General features: G+C 39.7%; 1 protein-coding gene across 2 annotated transcripts; it reads right to left on the bottom strand.

Moving 5' to 3' along the window:
* Nucleotides 1–683: 683 nt before the first annotated feature.
* LOC149069934 (uncharacterized) lies at nucleotides 684–16,421 on the bottom strand. Of its 2 annotated transcripts, XM_089250250.1 has the most exons (3): nucleotides 16,305–16,410; nucleotides 13,262–13,558; nucleotides 684–10,854 (listed from the first exon to the last, which is right to left on the bottom strand). In XM_089250250.1, the coding sequence occupies exon 3, from the start codon at nucleotides 10,810–10,812 to the stop codon at nucleotides 4,294–4,296; it is 6,519 nt and encodes a 2,172-aa protein (XP_089106376.1). In that variant the 5' UTR covers nucleotides 10,813–10,854; nucleotides 13,262–13,558; nucleotides 16,305–16,410; the 3' UTR covers nucleotides 684–4,293. The 2 variants fall into 2 exon arrangements, with proteins under 2 accessions (XP_089106376.1, XP_089106375.1); XM_089250249.1 differs by lacking the exon at nucleotides 13,262–13,558 and having other exon boundaries at nucleotides 16,305–16,421.
* Nucleotides 16,422–20,285: the final 3,864 nt, after the last annotated feature.

The raw sequence follows: 20,285 nt of genomic DNA, 5'->3' as shown, positions 1-20,285 counted from the left end.
CGTGGCCAGACTGGAATTTCGCAAGGACTGTAAAATCCCTGAAGAAAATATTGTTTTATTCAAGCAAAGCATAATTTGAAGATTTTTCAAATAAAAAAAATCGGGGAAAATCTGGTTTGACAGGAAGATTTAGATTGGAACTTGTGCAAATCAGTCTAGGGAACACAAAATTTTCTTGACAAATCAAGAAAACATCTAGGGGCCAAACATATCTTTTGTCTAAGCTAGTAATCAGAGGAAATCTTGGTTGCCGTGGCGACCTGGTACAGGGGATTTTTCAAGCCCTGCATTACGGGAAAGCACAATTTGAAGAATCTGGTTTCCGACTGGAAGATTTTTTTAATAATGCTAAAAAATCAAGTATTGGCATTCATGTTTCTCATCTAAAGCCAGAGCCATACTCCTGTCAAGTCTGGGTGTTACTTGGCAAATATTTGCTTTCACAATTCTGTGTTAAGACTTTTGACATACTTTGAGCAATGTGTGAGACCAGACGGAAAGGTACTGTTCATTTTGTTCGACCAGCCTTCTAATACCCTCAAGCATTTGACAGTCATTGTTAATGGTGGAGTGGCCACACTACTTGCCCATGACCAACCTCAGAATGCATTGGGTTAACCTTGACACAAGTTTGACCCTGGCTTAATCAAATTCAAGATCATATGAACACAAGCGACAATATATGCAAAGCATTCCTGCTCCTTTAATAGAAAATTTTTTATATATACACATTCTCATAAAAAATAGCCTCTTTAAATACGCTCCTTTTAACACCATCCATACCTTATTTTCATGGAAGTACATTTAAAAATAAAAGTACTAAGCTAAAGAATTTGCCGTTATACATGTTTTGATTAATACAAGTAAAGCAAAAAAAATAAATTACTCAAGTTTAGGGGATATAAAGTTTTAGCATTTATGGTGATGAGAAAATTCTCTAACTATGTAGTAGGGTGGTTATAATTAAAATGGCACTACTTACGTAACATCTGTTCAGTTTCTGATTGGTATATTTTCATTGAAATTTAGTATATATCTTATATGAACCAAAGGGAAAAAATGCTAATTTTTTACAACCAAGTGAAAAAGTAATGCTTGAAGAACAAGAAACAATTTAATCACCTGGTGGTCAAAAACTTTTTTTATACCCTATGATCTATATACGTTGTATTCTCACAAATTTGAAAAGCAATATACCATCAGAGACAAAGATATTTGGAATAAAACTGCTGGGGGGGGGGGGGACAATTTTAGCCAATTTCATGAGAATGACCCATATACCACGTTAAAACTAAATATATTCACCAAAGCGGGTATTATATACACTGTGTTCTGTAAGTGCTAATGCTACCTTTATTTCATCCACTGTAAAGGTAGTTTCAATTTGAAAAATGTTCAAAAGGCATTCAAAAATTACCCTGCACCAGTTTTAAGAGTGAAAATAGTTATCCAAATAAAAAATTTAAATTTTTATACAGTTCCCCAACTTCCAATTAGAAAGTTGTCCTGATGCCAATAAAAATATATATCATGTTTCTAAGTGCAATATTCACCGAGATTCAGTATATATATGTTGTGAATTTGAATATCTCTACGAATATTTCAATTAGAAACTTTTATTTTTTTTTTCCTCTGTAGAGACATGGCAACAATGTCTCACAAAATAAAGGAAATCAAAATTTTTACATTCTCAAAACTGGTACATGGCAATTTTGCCACATTAGTACTTACAGGACACCCTGTATATAAACTAGCAACAATGCTGGTTTGCTGGTTGAACATCAGATTTTTGTTTTGCTAGTTCAAAAAAAGTGTGAACAATTTGTTGACGTCTTCATATTTAAGAACAAAGAGGCAAATTTGCTACGCCTTGAATAGGTTCTGAGAGAGACAAATTTATGCACTGAAGTTTAGGCAATTATTGTCACAAAAGTAATTTGTTATACAAGGGAGCACACACCGTTCATTGATATCAGATTCTTTATGAGCCAGTGACAATTGGTTAAAATAAAAATCTCTTAGTGCGAGTGCCCAGAAAGTTGATTCGGTCTTATTTGTTGAATAAGAATATCCAAATTTAACTTATTTTGACTATCAGAGAGGGCATTACTCATGACAGACTTTTCTTTATTTGATGCTATCTTATAAGTCTCTGACTTCATCGATAAGGCACATCTCTTCTCGATAGTGAATTCCTTAACTTATTGTAATGAACCTTATTTACTTTTCAGAATAAATACACGACTAACAGAATCATCGTAATTAACATTCCCACAATGAAGCGTTAAATTGGGTTTTTGACTAGTGGGTACTTGGGGAAGATTTACATGAGTTTTGTGAAAAAAAAAAAAATTTATGTACCATAATCGAGGGGCTACTTTGCACATAGTTCATGTTCATACATGGAAGTAAAAAAATTCAAGCACTTTTCCAGGCACATTCATATCGTGGTTGATAAAAATCATGATTTTTGCAACAAAAAAAAAAGAAATTAATCTGATTTTCTTAATTTATATTCAGCATTCGCTAATTTTCAATTTAGTGTTTGAAAATTCTTAATTTAGTAAATTAGAGCAGCCATCTTCAACCTGCTGCTGCTCCCTGAAGCACGGAGAGTACTCAATTTTTATGTCTGATTTCGTGCTGGCAAGCACTTGATCGAAGCTTCAATTTAACACCCTGTAAAAATTGTATTCAAAGAAATACAATTAAAATGCAGATCTCAGGCACTTGTATGCCAAAGATGCTCTTCGTTTGATGGTGGATATAGGCAGTGCTCAGGACTCAAAAAAGGTTGAAGACCCCTACAGTAGAGTATCAATTATCCAAAATGATTGGGGATTTCCGTTTAGCCGATCATTCACGGGGAAAAAAATTATACCTAGTGTCATAGAAGCAATATGAAACAACGATATTAAACACAAAACCATACATTCTGTATCACACGTCTTAAAAATAACAGAACTTATTAAAGTAGGCCTACAGTTGAGGAAAAGAAATCCAAAATTTTCTTTTGCCTCAGAGCTGACTCGTTTTTTTTATTGCTGCTAAATCTCACAAATGTTTCAGAGACAGCATCACATTCTTATTGTTGCTCTAACCACATAACGTCTCCCCAAGGGCAGAATCGGAACTGTTTGGAAATATCCATTACAATAGCCGAACAATGAATTTTTCTTTCGGGATTGGTGCAAATGACCCCCACATTATGGTATTAAATATTTTTATGGAAAGGGTCTGCAGTCTTTATTTTGTTGATGTGGGGGGGGGGGGCACCATGGACTACAAATATTTGAGAACCCCTGACACTATTCTAAAGTCAGTAACTACAAAATTGGCAAATAATAAGCAAAATACAATAAACAGCGATATTAAAAAAACAGAATAGTAACAATATAATATAAATATAGTAAAACATTTCTTTCACAGACACCTTCAGGACAAAATCATCATAAAAGAGGAGGGGGGGGGGTGACCGTTAACCAGGGGTTTGAAATACATATTTTTATTATATAAGGTGCAAAATATTATTTGGCCGTCAAAGAAGGGTGTCCATTAAGAGGGGTTTTACTGTACAAAAGTCCAACAGGTGGACTTTTTGTCAGTTTTTAATCGATCCATGTCGATATCATGGATCTTATCGTTGTAGTATCAATCTAGTGTGAACCTGGTTGAACACCACTGCAATGCCGGTAATCCAACAATGGTAAATTAATCAAATCTTGCCTTATTATCGAAGAGATAACACAAGACATATATATTGAATGCATAGGCGTAAGCAGAATTTTCTGAAGGTGGGTTTCAATTTTTTTCCCTCTCAGGGGGGGGGGAGGGGGCTGCATTTTTTCCTGTAAAATAACACTATAATCTCGGCTTGGGGGGGGGGCCTTCCGTACGCCAATGATTGAATGTAACGCTACCAATATGCAGCAAAAAAAAAAGCTTTAACAAAATCAATAATAAAACATGAAATTATAACAATTTCCATGACCAACGAAAACAGTATATCGTCTGTATCGAATCGCTGTTACGATAAAAGCAAATGTAAAATACAATCCAACGATTTCGTCGTGATGAACAAAATCAAAGCAATCGAGAAACTTAGACTACATGATAGGAAAACAATTTGGTTATCTATTGCATGAGTCAATGATAGTGGCAGCCGAAATAAAACCATTAATCGTATATAAAATGTTTTACATAAATAGAGGAAACAATTTATGATATTTGAAAAACTTCTAGTGTTTATAGCAGTTTTATTTTTAATGAAGTTCTATCCTACCATCAGATGACTTATCGTAAAGGCGATTGGATTTCCCGCATCGTGAGAGGTATGTCTTGATCACATGTCACAGGATAATACAAGTGGCGTTGCTTTGCATTTTCAATGAGGGCACCCCAGTCTGCATCTCGCATCAGTGAGCTCATATGGCCACAAATGATGAGGCACTGGCGTGCTCGAGTGATGGCGACATTCAATCTGTTCTTGGACGCGAGAAAACCTATGCTGCCCGACACGCTACGGGCTCTAACACACGAAACGATGATGATATCCTTCTCTCGTCCTTGGAACCCATCGACTGTGTTGATCTCAACTTTCTTCAATTCTTTGTGATCAGCGAAATGCTTTAAATAAATTTGTTTCTGGCCCTGATACGGGGTCACGATTCCTATTGAGAACTGCTGTTTAGACATGACGGCAAATATGTGCTTGCAGATTTTTTTCATCGCTTCTGCTTCTGGGATATTCGTTTTTGAAGACATTGAGTTCGTTTCTTGTCCGTACAAAATATCAAAAATGATGAAAGGCATAAAAGGAAATGGTTTGTCCACTCCAGGCGGGGTTTTCAACTTATTTGAATAGAAGTGCATAGAGGGAAAAGCGCAAATCTTAGAATGCATCCTGTATTGTTCGGTCAGCATGATTACTGGACTAGGGAGTCGATTCTTGCAAAAATACTCGTGAGCGCGCTGAAACAACGATCGACCAAAATTGTTTTCTTCGGCTAATTTTGATCGAACTGTTGCTGGGAGCTGTCTGTGGTCCCCGACAAGAACAAACTTGCATATTCCAAACACCAATGGCTGCAGCACTTCGAGTTCTGTACACTGCGTAGCTTCATCAACAATACAGCATGTAAAATTCACCTCAGATTTGTAGTTGAAAACTCTAGTAAGGTTACGCTGGCGACAGCTGTTCAACGTTGATAAAATTACCTCAGCCTTCAGGAGGATTTGTTGCTTACAGTTTATTTGCTTTGTTGAATCTGTGAAAGAATTCTCTCTTAGCCTCATCTCATGGTTTTTTATTTCCTGTTCGAGATATGCTGCTCGACGAATGTGAGTTTTGTAGTCCCTTTCCTTCATCCTGATGCTAGCTTCATCTGGCGCGGAACTGTTTTTCATCATGTGGAGCTGGTATTTGATTTCCAGCATCTTCCTGTCTTTTTTGACGAGCTCATCTTTCTTCCGTTTCAATTCCTTTTTAATATCATCCTTAATATTGTGGATCACCAAGTTTTCCAAGGAATATGGCAACACATCTTGATGCATCTGTGATGAAACACCCACACGCACCAACCGTATCGGTCGTCCAAAATTTTCTGGACACCTGCTACGGGCATTATTTATCTGAACAAGACGTCTCCCAATCTCATCCACGGCAGCATTTGATGGTGCAACAACAAGAATTTTTATTTCATCTTGCGGGTTGGAAAGCAAAGCTTGCACGATGCCAGTTATGGTATGGGTCTTGCCAGTTCCTGGTGGACCCTGGAGGAGAACCATCTTCGGCATCGTCGGTGCAGTTTTCATTTCCTCACTGATGTTAGCGATTGCCAAAACTTGCTGCTGGTTATAAGTCCCCACAACCAACGGGGGCAAGTTATTTCTGAAAAGATTCACTCGAAACGCTTGGTCATTCGGTTGGAAAATGGCACTTTTAAGAGTCGATGGGACAAAAAATTGAAAGACGTCTGCTAATTTCAACTTGGTTGAAATACGAGGAATGACGTATGCTTTCATCAATGTACCCAGAGACAAATTTATTCCCGATATCTTATTCATTTTGACTGAAAAGTTATATAGAACCGAATTGGGATCTCTGGACTCTGGTCGCTTGTACCAATCATTATGTAGAGAGGTTACTTCGGATTTGACATTGCATTCATAAATATATCCGAACACTTTGATGCATTGGTTTAGTTCCGGATTTGAAACTCTCAGCTCTATGATGAGAAGGTTTCCTTCTTTTGGAAGAAAAGTGCTTTTGCTATTCACGAGTGACTGGCAGTTGAGAATCATTAGATCTCCTTTCTTGCTGTTCTGACTGACCGTGAGACCTATTACATTTTTTCCCTCCGACATGGACCACTCTTCGAAAATCTCCTCCCATATTTCCAAGCGTAACATAGGATAGAAATAGTTGATATAGTTTTCACACGATGAGTATGCCAAAGGAAGTTGAAACACATTTTGCGACACTTGTGATGGTGGACGCATCGCGGAGCTTACATATTGCTTAAGCCATTGTGGATTCCAATTCTTCAGAATCTCTGTTAACAAGTAGTCGAAATCGATCCTTTTGGGTAAGGAATCCGATTGCTGAGGAAGAGGAAACATATTTTGCCTGGTGTGTGTGATGTTGCAAGCCAAGTTCCTATGTAGGTCACTGCTGTTGCTTCCCACTTGTGACTCTGGACGAAATGATGGTGGCGTTGGGAGCAATGATAATGGCCTTGGAAGCAATGGTGGTCTTTGATGACCCTCACTCGAGTATCTTAAGATACGTGGGTCATTAAATCGTGGGTCAGCCTCGGCTGAAGCATTTCTGAGTGGAACAGGTGGACCCTTCAACTTGTTAACATTTTTGTGGCTAATGCCGTCGATTGCGGCCCGAGATGCTAACGAATCCAGATTAGCTTCGGGGACATTCTGGACTCCACTAAAATTTGAATATCTGTTTGAATTTGAATAACCCGCTCTGTTTTCAGCATCGAATCCTGAAGATGATGTTGATGCTGAATATAGTTTTTTGGACGAGTTCTGTATTTTCTTCTCATCCTTCATACTATGAGAGGAGGGCGGACAGCCCTTCGATACTGATGACCCAGCTGAAACATGTTTTTCAACACGTGTGAAATTACTATGCGAGGAGGATGGGCAGTCCTTTGATATTGATGGCACAGCTGAAACACGCTTCTTAACATGTGTGACATTACTATGTGAGGTGGGCAGATGGTCCTTCGCTTTTGACGATGTAGCTGAAACACGCTTCTCGGCACTTGTGACATTGCTATGTGAGGAGGGTGGGCGATCCTTCGATTTTGACGCAGCTGAAACACGCTTCTCTGCATGTGTGACATTGCTATGCGAGGAGGGTGGGCGGTCCTTCAATATTGACGATGCAGCTGTAACTTGCTTCTCAACACATGTGAAATCACTATGGATGCCTGCCGTTTTTCTTTCACTGGAATTTTTAGATTTTGATGATTGATTGGTCTTGCTTAAGGAAGGTTTTATTTTAGGTATTTTGAAATTCATACCAAGCACAGGTGGTCTAGTTTGCGACTCAGGTTTGGTCTTCTTCTTTGGTAGAGGTTTTGGTGTTTCTTCAGTCAAGAAATTCATTCGGGAACAAAACTTGTCTGGCCTTCTCTTCACAGAGGAGTTTACTTTATCTTTCACTGCCTTCGCATTTACCTGTTCGAAAGAATTGGGTTTAGGTCCAGAAATATTGGCAGTTTCGTGCCTGACATTCTGAGTCTTCCTCTCTGACTTGTTTTCCTTGTCTCTCATGGGAATGGCGGAGCCTCCACTTGGAGCGCGTATCCGAAAGCCCATCTGTTTTTGTAAATCCTTCTTTATATCTTTAGAACGTTTCTTCCCCTTTTCATGTTTCTTTTTTGTGTCCTCCCTAATGGACCTTTTTTTCACTTTTTCCATGTGCTGGTTCATTGGCGGCATATCATGTGATGATGTCTGCCTTTCTCGTGAGGATGCAGCCTTGTAGAATGAGGATGGTGGCCTATTAGAGCAGCGTTCTTCGAACCACTCCTCTCTGCCACGTTGGTGACGAGGTCGGTGTTGCATGGGTTTTGCTTCTGTAAGCAATGTTTTTGAAATTTTTGTGACACCCTTAGAAACCGAAGAGTTTCTGGATAATTTGTTCTGATCGTGTAGTGATGGTTCTTCTTCTTCTTCTTCATAGAATTCTGGCGTTCTCGAGGCATCATCAGAGTTATCGTGTGATGGTGAGCGAGTGGACTCAAAGAAGGCCTGAGAAAGTACAGGAAAGTAATCATCGCAATCATCCACATGATAATCATCAACTGCTTCTGGTGAGGATTTCCCAGCATCAGAATCTGTTTCACAATATTTTCCAGATTTGTTAGCACCAGACAATGACTTTGCCGATTTCTTTCCTGAATGTGTGTCAGTTTTTCTACTGTCCAAGGATTCGAGACCGCTTTCAAACTGGCTGCAGCCTGTGGAAACAGTTGGCGTCTTGTCTTTAGAACACGATTCAAGGTTACTCGAGATAAACTGTTTAATATTGAAAATATTTTCACTCTGAATGAAATCATCATTATATTCGTCAGGGTAAACTGGTTCTGACTTCAGAACAGTTGTCAGTGGAATATATTCTCTACAAAACTCATTTTCTGATGGTTTTTCAACATTTGGCACGAAGTCATCAAAATCGTCATCTGCGGGCTCTGCTTTTATGTGAAATTCTGTATCGTTTTCATCCCTTCCTTGCGAAGATGGGAAATTCAGATATTCATCGTCATCCGATATATCGATGACTTCATACCTCTGAGAATAGCCAAGCTCATCTTTATCGTCGTCATAAATCACACTAAGAGATTCGTCTTTTTCATAATTGCCACTAAGATCTTTAACTAAAAGTTTTTCCGATGAAACAACTTCAACATTGTCCGACACCTTCTCTGGAATATTTTTCTTGCTACGGTTGTCATTCACTGATTGATACTGATGGGGAATAACAGTGGTATGAACTTCCCCACTCGTTGAACAGTTTGTTCTGTGAGAATTATTATCCTCTTTCGGTTCTTCTTTGATACAAGTGCTAATAGTGTGACTTTTCTCAAAACCGACCTCATTCCTTGGCGCCACAGGATCAGGGACCGCGGCTGTTTCAAGAGAATAATCTATGTCAAGTGGCTGCAAAATACTACGAAGATGTTCCCGATTTTCCTTGTTGCTCAGGCTGAAAACCCTTTCAATTGAAGCCACCGGTGCTTCATCCGAAATGTGTGAAATAGATATTTTAGACAATATATTTCGGTTTTTATCCCTCTGAGCATGAAATACATTGTCGTCTACGATTTCTTCTTTAATCTGAACACAATCTGGAAAATGACAGAGATCTTCAAGCTCATTACTAGACTTCTTGTTTCCATCAGAGGTTGCTGCTTGAACACCAGATGTTTCGGATGAGACATGCAAGTTCTGTGACACAATATGTTGTTTCCCAACTCCTAGAATGTGATGAGTAGAAAAATCACTAATCGTACGAGAGGAAGTTTTTTCAGCAGTTTTTGCATTCTTTCGAGCTGGTTCTTTATTTTCACTCTCATGGTTCTTTGAGGAATCATGGTTAGTGACCTTCAGTGACCTGCAGTCACTGTCTTTTATAGGGCTAGAAGGATGAGGGGCAAAATCCTTTTGGACAGTCTGTTTATCCTCTTTGGAAGTGGGGCGTTCCATTTTTATAGAAACATTTTCCTTTTTCACATGAAGTGCTTTGCTCGAAGTTTTAACAAAATTGTCCTCGTCTTCATCAGATGAAGAATACAAAATCAATTTCTTTCGGCCCTTGAATTTGCTTTTGTATCCATGTTTCTTTGATAGCACTGATGATGAATCATCTGAATCTGAAGATTCAGCAGACTCATAACTCCGTTTGGAACAAAATTTTTCCTTTTTCAAAGTACAAGGAAGGATAAATGACATTTTCCTTTTCAGCTTTCCGTAAGAATCGTCTGAAGTGTCTGAATCCCCAGAATCCGACAGCGACGAACTTAGAGAGCTGTCCTCGAGAACCCCTGGCTGTCCTTGCCTTCTCGCCACTTGTCTTGTGACTTTGCACTTGGTATCACTGTTGCTGGGAACACTTCTAGGGGGTTTGCGAGGCTTTGGTACTAAATGATCACATCTTTCTAATACCACTCTAGGCTGTTTTCCATTCAAAATATATGCATATTTATTTCTGTAGTTTTCCTCTTCTTCGTCCGCAGACAGTTCGATCAATTCAACATCTCTAGTGGTTGAATTTGATTTTCCTTCCCCACTGCCACTGACACATACAGATCCATTCTCGCGCTTTACGTTGGAAGCCATCGGCAACTGATGTGTGCTGGTAGATGAAGCCAGCGACGAGACGGAATGGCACACTTCCAACTCCCTAGGTGGGATTTGTTGTTCAGCAACCTTTGTCTTACCATTTTCACATGCCACCTGCGCATTTCTATTCATGCACAATTTCACCTCAAACTCTTGACCATTAGTTGCATGAGGCACACCAAAACCAATTGTGTCCCCAACATTCAGTCTGTGCAAACCTTTCCCAATTTTTTCTCCATTGACGAATGTTCCATTGAGAATGCTGAGATCTTTGACGAACCATTGGTTATCGGCTGCAACTTGAAATGATGCATGTTTCCGAGACACGAAAACAGACAAGTACACAGATGCAAAATGTCTGCGTCCCACTACAACTTCTTCCTTGTTCAAAGGTATTCTTACTGGATTTTTATTGTTCCCTATCTGACGCAAATAGAATGCCATTTTCTCAACACCATGCTAGTCCAGCTCTGCCTTCTCTTGAACCTACGACAGAAAAGAAATAGATATATTCTACCAGGAGCATGTAGCATAAATATAAAACTTATTAGACCATAATGTTTTTCACAAACAATACCAAGGTCCACTCTAAGCCATAAGTGGATACTAGAGATGGGACAAATATTCGGCTGCTATTCAGTATTCTGCCCTTTTGCCGAATGATTGGCAGGGCTCCCACTCAAAAAATTAGAAAGAGTGACAAGGGGAGGGTACACCCCCCCCCCCACCCGCAAGACAACATAATCATAGCATAATAAAAAAAATCCCTAAATGTTTTTAAATTTAAATTTTTTTCATAGCACACTATTTCTGTATCCTGTAAGGGGCCATTCAAGTATTACATCAGCATCGATGGGGGGAGGGGGTTTTCAGATTTGATGACTTTTGATGGGGAGGGAGGTTTGGATGATGATTACGTCATCAACCACCTTTTATGAAAATATGAAATATTATTGACGGCATCTTACTCGGTGCGCCAAATACGAGAAAAACCTATCGCTAGTTTGTGGGCACCTGAACTAACATTCTCCCTAATGATAAATCCCTTACAGAGCCACTTCAGCGATATCTAAATGTTTCACGGATCCTTCAAGTGCTCTGGAAATGTTTCCGGGCCACGGAAGTGCTCTGGAACTGCGCAACGCATCAATCACTCAAGTGATCCGTAATTGAGCCACAGACCACTTAAGTAATCTGGGAATGTTCTGCGGCTAACTTGGGTGATGTAGAACCACACTGTGTGCGGGGGGGGGGGGGGAAAGAGGACGCTGCTTTAGTGCTCTAAAATTGTGCAATGTCACTCAAGGGATCTCTAAATGTGCCACGGATCATTCATTTAAATGTTCTAGAACTGTGCCGTGTGTTACTTAAGTGATCTTTGAATGTGCCACGGGCCTACTTCAGTGATCTGAAAATGTGCCATGGGCCTGCTTTAGTGATCTGAAAATGTGCCATGGGCCTGCTTTAGTGATCTGAAAATGTGCCATGGGCCTACTTCAGTGATCTTTGAATGTGCCACGGGCCTACTTCAGTGATCTGAAAATGTGCCACATGCCACTTTTTTTTTGTTTTTTTTTAACATTAAAAAAAAATTTCGGCTGGGAAGGGGTGAGCACATGAGCCCTCCCCATGCCCCCTTCCGTGTACGTTTCTGATTCTACCAATATGTGTTAGGAGGTGGGGGGGCAGTGCTGACAAAATTTTGCTGACTAGGGGCTCAAAAATGGCTAAAAATTTACTTACGTAATACTTGAACGTCCCCTAAGATTGACTCGAGCTAAAGCGGAATGACAAATGACTTGGTTAAAAAAACAATTTTTGGCCAAAAAAGAATACTAGCAACCACAGATAATTCTTTTCTGTCTCTCCTCACAATATATTACTTTTTTTAAATTTTTTTTAGTCTTCCACAGTCTAGTTTGTCAATCATAGATGCACGCAGAATTTTCCAGAGTGGGGGGTTCAGATTTTTTTCCCCCTTCTGAGTGGGATGGTGTTTACATTTTTTCCTGCAAAATAACACTGTAATCGTGGCTCGGGGGGTGTAAAATCCCCTCCTTTGTGTACGCCAATGCTGTCAACTCTCTTCGACAATGCGCACAGCAAATTATGGAACAGATGCAGTATGGTCCGCCACGACTTTGGCGACTTTTTCCTCGTGATAAGTCGCCACGACCGTCATAATGCTTCTCTGGGTTGCCATATTTTTTAACACCTTTCCGGTTAGGTTGGGTGATACTAGATGGCACTGACTTCACTAAACAGGATTTTTCTTTTGCTCACCGCGTTTTTTCAAAAATTCCAAACAGCCGTTGTTCCATTTCCAGCGTGTGTCTGATTATTATTCCTCCCTTCTGTAGCTTACGTCATTTGGATTATTATCTACTGCTTCCTCTACTGCTCAGGTTGTATCATACCGTTTTATTATTTCGTTGTATTTATTGGTTATTCATCCATTGCCATGCCTTCCTTCTTATCGGTTTATTATTTAAAATGAACCTACAGAATTTTTCATGCCCGGCTCCGTTTATTTAAAAAAAAGGGTCCGGGTTTTAGTTTTAATACATAGAATATTTATGCCTGGAATTCCTTATGCCCCGATCTTTTTATTATTAAAAAAATGGGCCAGGTGTAATTTTTTTTAACTGATATTTTTTTCTATTTTTATGCTTGGTGGTTTCTATTATATTTTGCATGCTGATGTTTTTTTTTGGGCGTCCGTAGTGTCTGACGGCCTTGGCGACTCTTCGTCACGCCATCAGACATGTGTGTCGCCAAAAAATCGCCAAGTGGTGGACCATACGACAGCTGTTCCCAAATTATGAATACATGTACGTTTTTTAAGAATGACGCTCTTTCGAGACTACTTCCAAAAGCAAAATGTGTAAATTACAAGATTTGATATAAATAAGACCAGATGGTTTTACTGCGTTGTCCATCCCCCTTTTTTTTAAAAGGACGGAACCGCTTTGGTATAAGGAGCACTGCAAGTTGGCGGATGTTTTCCAATGATAAGTTGTCAATGGCGGCGTTAGTTGTTCTGTTGAGTTTGTTGTTCCAGAATGTTTCCTTGGTGGTGCTAGTTGTTGTTTCTAGCATGTCTTTTCAAACTTTTGAACAGCCGTTTTGTCAATTTCGTTCTGAGCGTTAGGATTACATTTTTTTTCTGCCGATAAGGTTGTATCATATCCTAGAAAAGGAGTCCGGTTTTAATTTTTTATACAAAGAATATATTTATTTATACAACATGCAGGACAATTGCTTATTTAAAAGAGTGGATACCTTATGTTGTTTTGATGTCTAATCTTAGTGATATTCTTATTATTATAACCACACATGTTGGTTTTAGCACTGTTATAATTGCTTGGATGTCAATAGCGTCCCACAGCGTCACATCATATTTATTAACACAAAATCATATTTATAATCCAGATTTTATTTATGTTTACGCCGCTGTGGTGGTCGAGTGGTTATAGTGCCGGACTCGTGATGCGAGGATCCAGGTTCGAACCCCACAGTGGTGGTCGACTGAAGTTGGTTTTCTGTGGTTCCCAACTTCAAGGCGCAAATGCGAGCCGATCTCCCCGTTAAAAAGTCTCGCCACAGAGAGCAACAGTCCTACAACGGTAAATCATTCAACCATAACACTTCACTCATAGTTAGTAAAACTGGGGGCAGATGACAGTACTACACATAACAAGCATTACACAGAAACAAACTTTACGTCAGGTTGCACTACACGTACACGCACATTCCCACATGTACCGATTCGTTGGGGGGGTTCTGCGGGGGGGGGGGGTGCATGTGTGATGTAGCAGTAGTAGGTAGGGGCTCGGGGATCCATGATGTTCTTAAGTCAGCCACCTCGTTGGGCAATTTGCCTGTTGTGGCGTTGTATTTGTATTTATACTATTATAATTCTCTTGTGTTTTGTGATATTATATTTGAATGGGTTTTTATTATTGTTTTCTATGCTGATGATTTTTTTTTCCGGCGTTTGTAGTGTCTAACAGCTTTGGTGACTTTTAGTCGGGTCGCCTGACATGTTTGGGGCCAAAAATAGCCAAGTTGTTTTTAGAAATGTTCTCTTTTATATATATACAGGAACCTACAAAATTATTTTTTTCAACCAGGCAGAAGTTTTTAATCACTACTCCACTTGTTGAATCCTCAAACTAAGCAAATGAAAAATTACTAAGTCACCAAACAGTCCACATACACCCCCTCCCCAAATAACTTCAAAAATGATACAAGTTCTGCTTTGGCAAAATCATTACTTGCAATGTACCCATAGGCAGAGATAGACTTGGAAGTCTGGGGGGGGGGGCACAATTCTGTTGTCAATTCATATATGCATAATATACATTGGATCAGTCAATTCCAACTTTGACACTGGGGGGGGGGGGCAACGTATCTCTGCCCATGAATGTATCACATTTGCATTGTTTGGCATTATGTTGATGATTCCTTCCTCAATTAGAATCAATTATACTAATTTTGTTGATAAGATTTGGTTAAATAAAAAAGGAAAAGTAAGACAAAAACTAGGACGAGGAACGAAACCAAGAAAGTGGGATGTTTTACTAAAAAAGTAAGTCAAGTGGGAGCCCTGCCCGGGTGACAAAGTATCTCTCTTCTTTTTTTCTTCTTTTCTTTAACCGAGCACAACTCAGGTCTATCGCCATAGGCAATTTACTACCTAGTGAGTTGTGCCGGAAGTGTAAGTGCGTGTTTGCCGCTGTGGTGGTCGAGTGGTTATAGTGACGGACTTGCGATGCGAGGATCCGGGTTCGAACCCCACAGTGGTGGTCGGCTGAAGTTGGTTTTCTGTTGTTCCCAACTTCAAGGCGCAAATGCGAGCCGATCTCCCCGTTAAAAAGTCTCGCCACAGAGAGCAACAGTTCTACAACGATAAATCATTCAATCATAACACTTCACTCATAGTTAGAAAAACTGCTGGCAGATGACAGCACTACACATAACAAGCATTACAGAGAAACAAAAAAAACTTCACGTCAGGTTTCACTACACGTACACGCACATTCCCGCATGTACCGATTCGTTGGGGGTTCCGGGGTGGGGTGCATGTGTGGTGTAGCAGTAGTAGGTAGGGCCTCCAAAAAATGGCTTGGGGATCCATGATGTTCTTAAGTCAGCCACCTCGTTGGGCAATTTGCCTGTTGTGGCGTGGTATTTGTACCTAACAGGCTGAGTGCGTATCTAGTGTTGTGTATGATTTTTCAGTGCTGCCATCTATATCTAAGAAGTGAAGTGAGTGATGTGTAGTGACTGAATATTTGTACTGTTTGTAGGACTGTTGCTCTCTGTGGCGAGACTTTTTAACGGGGAGATCGGCTCGCATTCGCGCCTCGAAGTTGGGAACAACAGAAAACCAACTTCAGCCGACCACCACTGTGGTGACGGTGGGGCTCGAACCCGGGTCCCCGCGATGCGAGTCCGTCACTATGACCACTCCACCACCACAGCGGCCTGACAAATTATCTAGTTGCGACCCTTGGGTGGTGATCCACTTCCCCCCCCCCCCGGGATCCAAGACTGCGGGGGAGCCCTCTATGGTAGAATCTTTTGTGGCGGAGGGGCTGACCACATTTTCTCAACTATTAACAGTGAATAAAAAAAAATGTGAAGAAATTATAACAATCCTCCCTGGAGCCCTGTGGGCCCCACAACTGTAGAAAATGACTACCCCCCCCCCACATCCCTCAGCAAAGAACTAACCCTGTGAGGTAAATTAGAATAGATGAGGGGGGGGGGGGAAAACACCTTCACTCAATGTCTCACTCCAATTGAGATTTCAATGCTAACAATGAAGTCGTTTCCAGTAAGCCTAGAAATCCGTTAATAAAAATTATAAATGATGAATAAATGATAAAGCATTTACACAGTTGAATAGAAAACAAAAATGTGATGTTCACCTTTTTGGATGGCCGATTAATTCTCGTCACAAAGCATATTATTCAATAATATTTGACTGAGGGGAAAACGTCACTTTCTACACGAACTTCGTAATAACAATGTTTCTACCGCGAACCGAACTTGACTTGACTTCAACGTCATCGAGCGAAATTTCCCCCCAAAAAAAAAAAAATTCCCCTTTTGACTAAATTTTCCCCACTATACATTCCGAAAAATGTGCTGCTATCTACTGGAGTAATCGAGTACAGTCGATTCCCGTTTGAACGAATACCGTTACAGCGAAAAAAAAAATCTCGTTTTAACACGGCTGTAGCGGGGGCAACTTGGGGGTCTGGTCTCCCCAGTCTGACAAACTGGGTCATTAGAAAAGCGTTCGTTAAACCCCAGCAGATATTTCGTTAGGGGGGTCCACTTCATTACTGGAGAGGACTAAAGTGATCGCACAATAGATTTGATCATTTTTCCTTTTTTTCAGTCATTTTCTCACATTTTTGTTTGTGGGGGGGAGACCCAGGGCCGTCATTTCCACTTTTTCCAGGGGAGGGGAACTGATAATCAAAGATATCATCGCCATATTGATGAGTCAGTTTTCTTGTTTCCGCACGAATGCTTCCCGTACATGTAAAAGGAAGATAAGATTCCTTTTTTCTTTCTCTCACACTGTTCGTAACTTGTTGAATATTTTTTTTTATACTTGAAAAGCCGATTTTTCGCCTTTTGCATATTCTGAGTCGATGTTTGTTTCCCTTGTTAAAAAAAAAAAAAAAAAAGAAACAAACATTTTTGTTAATCAAGAGTTAAATAATTTTGAGACCGTGTGAATATTACAATTTTAAAATTTAATTTTTTTTCCCCCTTTTCTCTCCGCTGTTTTCGATGCTTTGAAAAGAAAGAAAACTTGTGTTGTAAAATATTTTGAAACTTTGAAATAATGTTATATGATTGAAATTATTCTCTGTCATTGGGGTGTTGAATTTGAATTTTTTTAAGAATTTCCTTTGTTTGGATTTAAATTTTTCGGCATGTCGCGAAACAAGAATATTTATATATGATGTCGCATATCATTGGAAAGCTAATTTCTTTTGATTTCTATGGTGATTGTCGGAGTCGGAAAAGAACTCAAGTCAGCTTTTTATTATATATCTACTATAACCTTTTTTTAATTTAACATAATATAAGAACAATTACATGTTTTTAGTAAAGCGACGGAACAGTGTCCTATCAATTACAGCGTGGTCTAGCCAAAAGTGTCAACTCCTCGTGTTGCCAGATTCATCTCTCCTTTTTGTCTCTTCCTGGCACTACTGAATCTACTATTTGTTGTTCCTAGGCCGCACTAGATATACACCACATTTCGATGAATATTTATGCATTTAATCGGGAAATCTTATATTGAAAATTATTGTTGTCATTATAAACTTTGCTGAAAGCCGTTCTTTTTCTTAAATCGACCCCGAACTAACTAACGAACTAACGAAAGAAAGATTTCTGGCAGTACCTGTCGGTTTGACGACATTAACTGCCCTCATAACAGGCCCGCGGGGGGCCAATGTGAAGAAGGAGGCAAGAGAGCAAATGTATGTGTTTGTGTAAGTTAGGTCAGAAGATGGGAGAACTGTCTAAGTGGGAAGCCCACAGTTAATTAAAGTTTTTCATTTAATTAACTAGGAATTTTTAAATCAAACATGTCTGGACGAGCTTGTTAGTTATATTACTTGTTAATATTTTAGGTAGGAAAAGTGATCTGCTTCGTGACGCTGACATCTCTTCGTCGTGGTCGCACCTGATTCGCCGGTTGCGTGCCTCATTCTGGTTGGCTGAAAATAGTCACATAGTACAAAAACATTTATTAATTAAATTATTAGTTTTTAGGAGAAGAAAAAAGAGGAATAGTATTAGTATTTTTAAAAAGCAAGGAAAAATGATAGGGAGAATATTTTTATTTATATTTTCAGAGTCATTTCTGATATTTATCAGGAATGTCTCATTTTTTAAATTTTTATTGGATTTTGTAGGAAATGTTCTTGAAAAGAAAGTTAAAGGAAATGGAGAAAAAGATAGAAAATTACCGAATTTAAATTTCGGCTAGTTGGAGGCTTTTAATGCCCTTTTTTAAGTGCTTGCTATTCGCAAGCTATTCTGAAAGTTTTAGTGGGCAAGATAAAGTCCAGCCTCCTTCTGAAATTCTTGCAGGAGCTCTCGCTTATCTTTCCTGGAAGTAGCTTTCATGATGTTTTTCATGTACATCTTGGCGATTGAGTAGAGTTCCGCTGTATTGCCGGTGCTATCGGTAGATCCGTCCGATCCAGCGTCCTCGGCCGATTGATCGCGCGGCTGTGACTCTGGCTTCTTGTTAAGCTTTACCGGGGCAGTTAAATCGTATGAGAGAATTCCCCGTATTGAGAGAAGATATTTTTCTTTTGGTTTCATGTTTGAGTTGGCGCCTCGTGATACAATTGAATAAAATTTTGGATGACGCAGTTTGCGTGACGAATTAGAGGGTGCGCTTTCTCAAGCCCCGCCCATCACTCAATTTTCATAATAGCACCAGAAAACTTTGGAGGCGTGCAGTTCATCGGGACCAGTTGCATGAGAAAGTGCGGTCCCTCCGTTGAAAAATCCCCCCCCCCCCCCCGTAACTTGAAGATTCCCCCGAAACTTATAATCCCAAGTCACTCAAACCCCTATTTAGTTCTGAACTGCCAAAAGAAGGATTTCATGAAGATGTAAATTCAGAAAAAAAAAACTACAATCCAGTATGCAGAGCCTATTAAGTCGTCAGTGATGTCCATGCTACCCCGAGCGGTAGTGAACTAGGAAGAAGGTTTACTTGTCACCTTCGTACGGTATGGAGGAACCCAGTCAACTAACAGTCATAAAAGATGAAGCCCAGCAGCAGTCCAGTCTAAGGATGCTACTTCGTCCATGTCCACGCTATCCCGAGTGGTAGTACAACTGGGGAACTTTTGGTGACGGTCCCTGCACATGCGTCGTAAAGCATGTGCAGGGACCGTCGCTTCAGCAGATACAGAGGACATCAATCGTTCAGGTGGCTGGTGGCCAAGCAGATTCGCCCGTCTAAGGATGACTTATGAGAAAATGAACTGAGTGTTCAAGTTAAAGTTCATCGAAATCCGGTTGTCAAGAATGAAGTGACCTTAATATGGGGTAGTGAGTAAATTTTCTCTTTCAAATTTTGTTGAGTGGTTGGGCAAACCAAACTGCAGCGATATTTAGTTTTTTTTTTTGTTTTTGAACCCAAATATCTTTTAATTTTGGATAAGTAAGATAAAAAAAAAAAAAGGAATTTCTTAGAATTAAATAACCTAAATTAAATTAGACCTCTGTGTGTTGACATATTCTTTTCGTTGTTTGTGACTTAATTGTTTTGGTTTAAAATGCTCTAGTACATATTTATTCAGGAGAATTACTCACCGACACACAAAGGGTTGTTGCGGACACGGTAACAACTCAAAATGGTACCTCCACTAATATGATCACCAGGCCAAAAGTTTACTTTCTTGGTGCACAGCGATAAGTTGTTATTTTTTTTGTTTTCACACCATCATAATTGGCGCCGTGATAAATAGTTATTTTTTTTTTTCACAACCAGAACTCAATGTATGTATATATGTATATATATACCATTTTAATGTATTTTCAAAAGCCAGGGGGGCAACGGCTTCCCCTAAATGACAGGCCTGGTCGTAAGTAGGATTTTTGCCGCCTCGGGCAAACATTATTTTGCCACCCCCACAACTTCAAAATTCGATAATTTTATAACGGTGTTCTTACAGTAGTTTCCAACTAAAATTGCCATTCACCCCCTAAGTTTTGCTGCCCGGGGCAGTTCCGGCCCTGCTCTGGATCCATGACTCAAAAATTCCAGTTTCTCAATATTTCCTCAAGGTTATCAATGAACACATTCGTCTGCACGGAGTGCAATCATGAATTGAGTAACGAGAAAAAGGTCGCTTTCA

This window comes from Pholcus phalangioides, unplaced genomic scaffold (genome assembly GCF_987345545.1).
Source record: "Pholcus phalangioides strain wild (caught in Gottingen) unplaced genomic scaffold, Ppha-v1.0 ptg000022l_1, whole genome shotgun sequence".
NCBI classification, from domain to species: domain Eukaryota; kingdom Metazoa; phylum Arthropoda; class Arachnida; order Araneae; family Pholcidae; genus Pholcus; species Pholcus phalangioides.
Note: the sequence above shows the minus strand (reverse complement) of the source record. Positions and strands in the feature narration are given on the sequence as shown.